The 11,198-nt window shown below is 38.9% G+C and overlaps 4 protein-coding genes across 12 annotated transcripts in view; 2 read left to right on the top strand and 2 right to left on the bottom strand.

Annotated features, from left to right (window-relative positions):
* LOC311091393 (uncharacterized protein) overlaps positions 1-11,198 on the top strand; it is a 354,781-nt gene that overhangs the window by 20,549 nt on the left and 323,034 nt on the right. The gene's annotated exons all lie outside the window — the stretch shown is intronic.
* Positions 1-11,198, bottom strand: part of LOC311091343 (uncharacterized protein) — a 530,654-nt gene that overhangs the window by 209,346 nt on the left and 310,110 nt on the right. For 7 of the 9 annotated variants that reach the window (XR_014608050.1, XR_014608051.1, XR_014608053.1 and 4 more), the window contains one exon: positions 3,145-3,318. Coding sequence is in view for 4 of the 9 variants with exons in the window: in XM_084127242.1 (XP_083983368.1) it covers positions 3,145-3,318 (174 nt within the window). In the remaining 5 variants the exon portion in view is untranslated. Of the gene's footprint in view, positions 1-54; positions 229-3,144; positions 3,319-11,198 lie in introns of all 9 variants that reach the window. The other 2 variants (XR_014608052.1, XM_084127243.1) reach the window with 1 other exon arrangement.
* LOC311091398 (uncharacterized protein) overlaps positions 1-11,198 on the top strand; it is a 171,044-nt gene that overhangs the window by 85,027 nt on the left and 74,819 nt on the right. The window lies entirely within an intron of this gene.
* The window catches only part of LOC311091399 (uncharacterized protein), a 116,571-nt gene that overhangs the window by 45,556 nt on the left and 59,817 nt on the right, over positions 1-11,198 (bottom strand). The gene's annotated exons all lie outside the window — the stretch shown is intronic.

Below are 11,198 nucleotides of genomic sequence, written 5' to 3'. Positions count from 1 at the left end.
AGAACCAGCAGAAATTATCATTACACTCCAAAAATCGTTAAAAACTATCCTTACCATAGTGTCTCCAGTTTATAATGTGGATCATCCTTCAGATCCTTCAGCAACTTCACTCCTGAGTCTCCTAGTTTATTCCCAGACAGATTCAGATCTCTCAGGTGTGAGGGGTTTGATCTCAGAGCTGAAGCCAGAGCAGCACAACCTTCATCTGTGACATCACAATCACTCAACCTGTAGAGAACAATGACACACATTAAGCCTATATCCAAAGATAAACATGACAATTAAAAATAAATAACAACATAATGCTGTCAATGATTTATAGATTTTCCTTATTCCAGAATCGATACTGATACTAACTAAATTGCATTATTTTTGTCCTTGCTTATAGACGAGGTTGACAGAAGTTAGCCACTTTTGTTCCAACAGGGGATGAAATGTGTCGTTATCTATGAGTGTCGTAGGGATGTCCCGACCCGATCCACGTCATCGGTATCGTGCCGATACTGGCCCAGAACGCTAGATCGGAGATCGGAGGGGAGAAAAAAATATGATCCGATACCTATCCAACACAAACCATGGGGAAATCTAGCTTAAACCATCGGCTAAATGCTTGAATATTAGTGCGGCGAGCAGGACGAGGCCGAGGGCCGAGAGAGAGCGGCACGAGGCCGGTGGCGTGATTACTGATGAGCGACTCCTGCGCGACGCACCGGTCTCGTATCTCTCACGGAGGAGCGGAAGCATAAAGGAGGAGCGACGACAGTGAAGAGCGAGAGAGGACAGCCCTGGAGTTATGTTGTTGTTTTTATGTAAGCAATAAGGTACGAGAGGCAAGTGCTGTATCGTGAATAAGTAACGGCTGAAGGGCGTTGTTAGGCTCGACGCGAAGCGGAGTTACTCAGCCGTTACTTATTCACGATACAGCACTTGCCTCTCGTACCTTATTGCTTTTATAAAACATTACCACACAATATTAAAGTAAAAAAAAAATGTATTAGTGCAACTTTCATGAAGTTAAATCAATAAAAGCAATCCTTCCGCTAGAAAAAAATAGTCCCTGACCGTGAACAACAACGCTCCAGTGTGTAATATGCATGAAAGCTCAAATAAAAACAACAAACCGTTCTCAAACTTTGTCTCATTCTTTTTATTTTTTACAACACAATATTTGTGAAATTTCCTCACACAAATAGGCATAGCTTATCTCTCAGCATGAGAAAACGTTTATTTTTTTGTTTATTCCGTTATTTTCTCTCTGCACTAAACTAAATATTTACATAGCCTAAATAAAAACACAAGGGCACATATTTTGATAGAGAACAGTTAGGTCTTTAATCTATTTTATTAATGTTATTAATTTAGTTGCTTAAATGCTGCCTAACATGAGATACTTCTTTTATTGTTGTTTATTTTAATTTATTTGAACATCTCCGCTTATTGTGCACGCATTAAATATTTGTCTCATTTCAGTCGGCTCCACTGTGGTGATATTTACCGCGGTTCTCTTTAGTTGGGGCTCAGCACTGTCAGCAGTGTTTCTGTTGCAGAGAGAATGCTGTCGCTCCAGTGCTTTCTTTGTTTTAAGTTTGGCCTCCAGTAGCTCTGTAGTGAACTTTCACACTTATGTCCACTCACAGACATAATTTCCCTCGACTCGAGACCAGCATCGGACAATCTCTGCACCATGGTGCTGCGAAGGCAGTGATTTGTTGTGTAAACCTTGGAGGTGCTTTATGTTGATACGTGTGGTTGCTAAGGGTGTTGCTAAGGGTGTTGCTAAGGGCGCAGTGATAAATAGAACCGTCGGCTGGAGCGGCCATAGCCGTGTTTCATTGTGAATAAAGCACAGCTATTGACCAATCAGAATCAAGGACTGGAACTAACCGTTTTATAAGTTTTATTATGTGACAGCAGTCGTCCGTGAGGGGCTGCTGTCTTTTGCTTTCGTTTTGTTGTTGATTTATTTTTTGTTTTTTTGTGTGTGAGAAAGAGAGAGTGTGAGAGTAACAAATCCCTCATACCTCTGTATGGAATTTGGTGTGTGTGTGTGTGTGTGTGTCTGTGTGTGAGAGAGAGAGTGTGTGTGTGTGTGTGTGTGTCTGTGTGTGAGAGAGAGAGTGTGTGTGTTTGTTCTTCATGTATTTGTAAACATTTTAAGGAACTTTTAATACTAATGTAATTAATGTCCAATAAAGCCTGTATTAAAGCACTTAATGACATTTTCTGATTTTCCGTGACCTAATCTAAAGTGAGAACTATTTATGGTTAATACGTTGTTAAAGCATTATCTAACTCTTTACATAAGAGCTAATTAAACAATAACACTTTGTTAATTACAGTGACAATGAATGAAGAACTCACTATTTGTATATAGTCTCTTAATATATTAACTACAGCTTATATACTATTATACACTATTCATTAACTATAAACTAACAGTTTGGAAATGATTTATAAGCGCTGTGTTACTGTATACTTGTGATAAAGTGTTACCATTATTTCAAACTGGTCGCATTAAGTGTAATTGTTCCTTTTGTATGTGATGAAGTGATTCTTCTTTTTCAAAAATAACACAAAATAAACAGAGTAAAGATGAATTTGACTGATAGCATTATTATTATTATTATCAAGATTTCCATAGATATGGCGATATATTGTTATTGTGTGTTATTCTGGCCATGATAATCATGTAGTGATAAATCTGATATGGTGACAGTCCTGGTTCAGGTGAAACACACACCACTTCCCTCTTTTCAGCTGCACACACACATTTTGAGGAAATGCTCACGCTTTTACAAGGGTCTGTTTGCACAAGCATTACAAGACAAGTTGATTTACACCAAACATTTGTGCTTTAAAACCCTCTTCACTGTATCCTGCATCTGTTGTCTGGTTTGTAGTTCGTCCGGTTTATTTAACTGTTAGTTTTACTTTCTTTTGGGGGATAATAATATAGTAAGATGTAAATGTTCCTCTTCAGGGAGACTCCTCACCGCTGCCTTCTACTGCCGGCAGGATCTGACGGCTCAAGCAGGAATCTGTCGCTGAACCACCGGATGGGGCTTACGCCAAAGATATATTGAATACACTATCTACATATTAATCCTTATTCACTCCGAGTCTTTATGGTGGAGATGATCTTACCACAGTATCTCCAGTTTACAGTGAGGATTCGCCAGTACAGCAGAAAACAGCTTCACTCCTGAGTCTCCTAGATTATTCTCAGACAGATGCAGATCTCTCAGGTGTGAGGGGTTTGATCTCAGAGCTGAAGCCAGAGCAGCACAACCTTCATCTGTGACACCACAATCACTCAACCTGTAGAGAACAATGACACACATTAAGCCTATATCCAAAGATAAACATGACAATTAAAAAATAAATAACATAATGCTGTCAATATGAAATATATACAAATACTCATTAGTTCATGTTGTTAAAATACATCAGTTAGGATTAGGGGATAGAAGATACAGTATATAAAACATTATTTCTATGGAAAGACCCCATAAAACATGAAAACCCAATGTGTGTGTGCGTGTGTGTGTGTGTGAGTGTGCTTGATGTATTTGTAAACATTTTAAGGAACGTGTGTGTGTGTGTGTGTGTGTGTGTGTGTGTGTTAGGGCTGGGAGAAAAAAATCGATTCACCCATCGCAATTTTTTTTGTTTACGATTTTAAATTAGATTATTTTATTCCAGAATCGATATTCATTCAAATTAAATTGCTTATTTTTGTCCTTGCTTATAGACGAGGTTGACAGAAGTTAGCCACTTTTTTTCCAACAGGGGATGAAATGTGTCGTTATCTATGAGTGTCGTAATATCCCTTTCAAGTGGACGTGTGGAAGCGGCGTGAGACTGAATGCACTGAAAGCCCTCGCGCTGCTCATATGCTGAGAGAGAGATAAGACAGTAGAGCTGCACGATTCATCTCTAAAATACTGTGATCTCCATTCAAACACACACACACTCTTCTTCATATTCCTCTGTCTAATAAACCTTTGACAAAATCATATCGCAACATTCAAATCTGTGTTGGCGCTGCCGCTGACCCAGAGAGAGTCGTCATGAAACAGCTTCACAAAAGGCCTTTTAAACCTCATAATAGTTTCATTATTTCTGTGAGACAATAGTTCAAATTATCATAGAAGTACTGGGATAAAAGATTAAAGTTCAAATATAAACACTGATGTCTACAGTAGCGATCAAAATAGAGTAAATCAGCTTTTGATAGAATCTTGGAACTTAAAATAACGCATTTATCGATTATCGATTGGTAATCAACACGTGACGCAGCACGCAACACGCAGCATGTCAGCCAGACGCTGCTCAAACCTCTTAAATATTAACCTGAAAGATTCTTAAATAAATGAATCAAAGCTGTACAAACTAAACGAAAAGAAAATGCCGCCAAAAATGAAAGTCGAAGAAATGGAGGAAATTAAGAAATCATTGAGCTTTATGTCGGAGGAATTGAGCAAAGTCTCTAAACAACAAACAAAGCTCATGGAGCTAATGGACGAAGTGAAACTCCTCAAAACAATAATTAAAGAAAAGGACGAACGGATCATGAACCTGGAAAGGAAAGTTGATGACTTGGAACAATACACCCGCATGGATGATATAATAATAACTGGATTGGAGACGCGCCATCAAACGTATGCCAGAGCGGCGTCGAGCATTGACAAAGATGAGGATGCACCGGCTCACGAACTACAAACACTAGAACAACAAGTAATACAGTTTTTCAACAATCTCAACATGCCGATTAAAAGCAATGACATCGCTGCTTGTCATACTTTTCCTAAAAGGGAAAATGGGAAGGCGAATATCATAGTTCGCTTCATTAATCGTAAAAGCAAAGTGGGATTGCTCAAGGAAGCTAAAAAATTGTCTGGAACCGGAGTGTACATAAATGAACATTTGACTAAAAAGAATGCTGATATAGCACGACAAGCGCGTATTCTCCGACGACAAAACAAAATACATGCAACCTGGACTAGAAATTGTAAAGTTATGATTCGCCAAATTGGCCCTTCAGAATCCGCAAAAGTCATATGGATAAAAGAACTGCAGGACTTGGATCCATACAGGAATTAAAATCCATAACGGTGCATCACATGAAACTGTTCGGTGATCAATTGATGAACGTGACAATAAAGACTACTAAACATGACCGAACTGTTAAAAAACTCCACTCGTACTACAGAGGAAAGAGACGACGCGAACACGATCAATTCAAATCATCCGACAGCGCTGCGATGAATGATATATGCAGCATGAACATGAAATGCTTTGAGTTTACTGATCACAAAAATGATATGGAGAATGAAATAGATCCAGAGAACCACTTCTATACAAACAATTGCCACTGCGAGTATTATACGAACGATCAATTCAAATCCAGTGTAAGAATGAACAATGCTTTATCAATAATACACTTCAACAGTCGAAGCCTGTATACTAACTTTGAAGAAATTAAGGACTACTTAAGACAATTTCCTAATTTTCACATCATTGCCTTATCAGAGACTTGGCTAAATGTGAATAGAGAATGTGACACCAAACTCGATGGGTATGAATTATTTAATGTGAATAGAACTAATAAAAAAGGAGGTGGTGTAGCTTTATATGTATGTAGTGGGTTTAACTGTAAATTAGTAAAAAATATGACAATCGAAATAGATAATATGATGGAATGTGTTACAGTTGAAATAATGGTTAAAAAATCGCAAACAATCCTGGTAAGCTGTATATATAGGACTCCAGGGTCATGTATTGATGCATTTAACAGCAGAATTGTGGAAATGTTTGACATGTCAAAGGTAACCTTTGTTTGTGGAGACTTTAACATTGACCTATTGAATGTACACAAATTACAAAAGCACAGAGATTTTATGGATACTATGTTTAGTTTAGGTCTTTTTCCCACTATCACAAAACCATCAAGAATCACAGCAAATAGTTCTACTTTAATCGACAATATCTTTACAAATGCAGTTGACAGCAGAATAGAAAGTGGTCTCCTTATAAACGATATAAGTGATCATCTTCCTGTCTTTAGTACACTGCAACTTTTTTTTCAGAATCTAAACACAAAGAAACAAGGAGTACCGGTATATAGTTTAAAACGACTCAAAACCGCAGTATCCGTTAGAGCTTTTAAACAAGAATTAAGTATACAGACTTGGAATGAAGTCTACTCAATTAATGATCCAAATGAATCTTATAATAAATTCTTGTCTATTTTTACTCACTTATTCAACAAACATTGTCCTATGAGCATGCAAAAACAGTCAAAGTATGAAGCCAAACCCTGGATCACCAAAGGACTTCAAAATGCATGTAACAAGAAAAATCTCCTATATAAACTCTTTTTAGAAAAAAGAACAAAGGAAGCCGAACTCAAATATAAACTATATAAAAACAAGCTAGTAAATATATTAAGAAAAACTAAAAAGGCCTATTATAATAATCTACTAGAGCAACACAGAAGTAACATTAAAGAGACTTGGAAGGTACTAAATAGTGCAATCAAAGGAAACACTAAGAAAAGCGAATATCCAAAGTACTTCACAAACCAATTGAAAACTATAACTAAACCAATCAATATTGCTAATGAATTCAATAATTATTTTGTAAATGTAGGTGCCAATTTAGCAAATAATATTGTGCAACCAGAATTAAAAGTAGGTGTGGATGTTGACATCATTAAATCAAATACAAACTCAATATTTCTAAAGTCAGTAGATGAAAATTAAATAATAAATATAATAAATACATTTAAAAATAAAAAATCAACCGATTTTAATGATATAGACATGGCACTAGTTAAGGATGTTATGACATTTGTTGTTAAACCATTAACTTATGTTTTCAACTTATCTCTCCAAACTGGTGTTTTTCCGGACAACATGAAAATAGCTAAAGTCATCCCCATCTACAAAAATGGTGACAGCCATTTATTCTCAAATTACAGACCAATTTCCCTCCTTCCACAATTTTCAAAAATATTAGAAAAACTATTTGAAACAAGATTAGACAGTTTCATTGAAAAATATAAACTATTAAACGATCATCAATATGGCTTCCAAGCAAATCGATCCATGGAAATGGCTGTAATAGAGCTGGTTGAAAAACTGACCTCTGCAATAGAAAATAAAAATTACTCAGTTGGAATTTTTATAGACTTAAAAAAAAGCATTTGATACCATTGATCATAAAATATTATTAAAAAAGCTTGAAATATATGGCATCAGGGGCGTTGCACAAAGATGGATTAGTGACTATCTCAGGAATAGATTTCAGTTTGTGCAGTTCACCAATGACAGGTCACAGCTTCAGAGTGTAACGGTCACCAGCTGGAGTGCCCTTGAGAGCCACCAGAGGGCACTCCACACCGGACTATCATATTCACTCACAGACTACATTTCCCATCCTGCATCTACCTGGACTGATTACTTCATACACCTGCACTGCACTGATTACACACACACCTGCACCTCATTCACACACACATAAAAGCCACTTCCACACTCCACTTCTCTGTGAAGTATTGCATTGCCACGGCCTATAATTTCTGAGCGTTTACCCTAGTCTACTGATCTTGTTGCCGACCTTGGACTGTTACCTCACTTCTGCCTGCTTGCTGCCTGTCTTGACTTGGATTGCCTTTGGATTATTGTCTCTTGCTGCCTGCCCCGATCTTCTGCCTGTTACCTGACTACTCTCTCTGTGTTGACCTCTGATTTCCCTGTTTGCTGTTCTCTGACCCCTGCCTGTTTGACGTTCCTTCAATAAAGCTGCAAATGGATCCTTCTCAATCTCCTGTATCATTACAGAATACTTCGCCACATCAAGATCCAGCAGCGATGCAAACCATGGACCCAGTAATCCGTCTCTTCCGTCTCAGCCAAGGTGACCGCCCGATTGAGAACTATGTGGAGGAGTTTTGTGAGCTCTGCCATGGGGTGGACCTCAACGATGCGGTCTTAAAGGACATGTTCCGCTATGGGCTTGAAGACATGTTAGAGTACCTCATGCCTGACAACACCCCTCAATGGACTTTTATACAATATGTCGACCTCGCTCTTCGGATAAGCGGCTCGTCGTTTACTGTGGGCTTTGTGGATGAGGGGTCCCACAATCTCACAGCATCCCCTGAGCCTGCACTTCACGTCAGTCCTGCCGAGCCAGAGCTTCACGTCAGTCCTGCCGAGCCAGAGCTTCACGTCAGTCCTGCCGAACCAGAGCTTCACGTCAGTCCTGCCGAGCCAGAGCCAGAGCTTCACGTCAGTCCTGCCGAGCCAGAGCCAGAGCCAGAGCTTCACGTCAAGTCCGCCCGTCCAGAGTCTCGTCCCACCGAGACTGAATCTGATCCTGAGCCTGAATCTGTTCCTCTTCCTCTTTCTGCGCCTGTGTCTTCGGACAAGATGGCCGAAACCACGCCTGTGTCTTCGGACAAGATGGCCGCCACTGAGCCGGTGTCTGTCCCTGAGCTGGTGTCTGTTCCTGTTCCTGAGCCAGTGTCTGTTCCTGTGCCATGGTCACCTCCCTGGCCGCCTGAAGGGTCGTCTCCTCCCTGGCCTCCCGAAGGGTCGTCGCCTCAAGAAGGGTCGTCGCCTCCCAAGTGGTCGTCGCCTCCCTGGCCGCCTGCACAGCCTGCTCCGCCCTGGCCGCCTGCACAGCCTGCTCCGCCCTGGCCGCCTGCTCCGCCCTGGTCGCTTGCACAGCTTGCCCCTCCCTGGTCGCCTGCACAGCCTGCTCCGCCCTGGCCTTCCGTATTACCGCAGTCTCAAGGTCCTCTTCCGCTCCACGGACCTGGCCCTCCATCCCGCCCCCGGGCCACCTCCCACCTGGACAGTTTGAGCGTCTGGAAGCCGCTCTTTAGGGAGGGGCTATGTAACAGTCACCAGCTGGAGTGCCCTTGAGAGCCACCAGAGGGCACTCCACACCGGACTATCATATTCACTCACAGACTACATTTCCCATCCTGCATCTACCTGGACTGATTACTTCATACACCTGCACTGCACTGATTACACACACACCTGCACCTCATTCACACACACATAAAAGCCACTTCCACACTCCACTTCTCTGCGAAGTATTGCATTGCCACGGCCTGTAATTTCTGAGCGTTTACCCTAGTCTACTGATCTTGTTGCCGACCTTGGACTGTTACCTCACTTCTGCCTGCTTGCTGCCTGTCTTGACTTGGATTGCCTTTGGATTATTGTCTCTTGCTGCCTGCCCCGATCTTCTGCCTGTTACCTGACTACTCTCTCTGTGTTGACCTCTGATTTCCCTGTTTGCTGTTCTCTGACCCCTGCCTGTTTGACGTTCCTTCAATAAAGCTGCAAATGGATCCTTCTCAATCTCCTGTATCATTACACAGAGGGTCACTTGTGGGGTTCCACAAGGATCAGTCCTTGGACCAAAGCTATTTTTATTATATATCAATGACATTTGTAATGTGTCTACTCAATTAAATTGTGTTTTATTTGCTGATGATACAACTTTATTTTGTTCCAATCAGAATTTGGGACAGCTTCTGGACACAGTGGAAGCAGAAATGAAAACATTAAAAAAATGGTTTGATGTTAATAAACTGTCACTAAATATAGATAAAACTAAATTTATTTTATTTAGTAATAAATAAATACAAAAGTCCAGATAAGAACTGATAAATTTGAACTAGAATTGGTAAATGAAATTAAATTCTTAGGTATCATCATTGACCGCAAGATTAGCTGGAAATCTCACATAACCTATATAAAGTCAATTTCTAAAACACTGGCTATCCTGTCTAAAACAAAACACATTCTTGATACAAAGGCTCTAAACATATTGTACCAGTCTCTAATAGTGCCATACATGACTTATTGTGTAGAGATCTGGGGAAATACATACAAAACAATAATAAAACCAATTCTGCAAAAACGTGCAATACGAATTATAAATAAAACAGATTATTATCACCCAACAAACAAGTTATTTATGAATTCCAACCTATTAAAATTTAATGACTTGGTGGAATTTAAAATAGCCAAAATAATGTATAAAATAATAAATAATACATTTCCAGACTGTGTCCAGAACTTGTTTCAGATGAAATCTACTCCTTATGAGCTCAGAGGAACACTTATGTTCAGCAAACCTCAAATCAGAACCAATGTCAAACAGAGATGTCTGTCTGTTCAGGGGGTTAAACTGTGGAATAGTCTCGATGATGAATTGAATATATGTAAATCCATTAGTAGTTTCAAGAAATTATTTAAAAAAAAAAAGATCACATTATACAAAACTGAATGAATTTAGCTTCTTTTTCTTTTAGTCATTGTATGCATGATGACTTTGGGACTTGGTGTTGTGTGTAAAATAAATGTTATGCAAAAAGGATCGGCACAATAAGCATAAGCTTCAGCCGACACCTTTTCGGTCGATCAACTTTTTTTTTTCTCTCTCTTTTAAATATTGCTTACATTGTAATTTAATGTTTGTTTCTATGTTTGCTTGTAAATTGTATTTCTTTATTTTTTTCTTTTGAAGTTGACCGAAATAAACTTTAACTAACTAACTAATTACATTGTTTTGCCACTAGGTGTCAACAAGTGACTGTTAAAAAATGTATTTGTTATTGAATTATTTATTGAAGAGAATGTAGAACTGTAGTATGATGCTGTATGATGCTTCTGAAATAAAACTCAGAAAGATCTGATGAATTGTTTTTGTAAACATGACTAATCTTATACATCATGTACAGTCTGTATAAGTGTATGATTTAACTTTTCCTCATGGTCTAGGTGTATCGTCCCAGCCCTAGTGTGTGTGTGTGTGTGTGTGAGTGAGTGAGAGAGAGAGAGAGAGAGAGAGAGAGAGAGAGAGTGTGTTTGAGTGAGTGAGTGTGTGTGTGTGTGAGCTTAATGTATTTGCAAAACATTTTAAGGAACTTTTAATACTAATGTAATTAATGTCCAATAAAGCCTGTATTAAAGCACTTAATGACATTTTCTGATTTTCCGTGACCTAATCTAAAGTGAGAACTATTTATGGTTAATACGTTGTTAAAGCATTATCTAACTCTTTACATAAGAGCTAATTAAACAATAACACTTTGTTAATTACAGTGACAATGAATGAAGAACTCACTATTTGTATATAGTCTCTTAATATATTAACTACAGCTTATATAC

This window comes from Abramis brama (genome assembly GCF_963993115.1).
Source record: "Abramis brama genome assembly, chromosome: 10".
Lineage (NCBI taxonomy): Eukaryota > Metazoa > Chordata > Actinopteri > Cypriniformes > Leuciscidae > Abramis > Abramis brama.
Note: the sequence above shows the minus strand (reverse complement) of the source record. Positions and strands in the feature narration are given on the sequence as shown.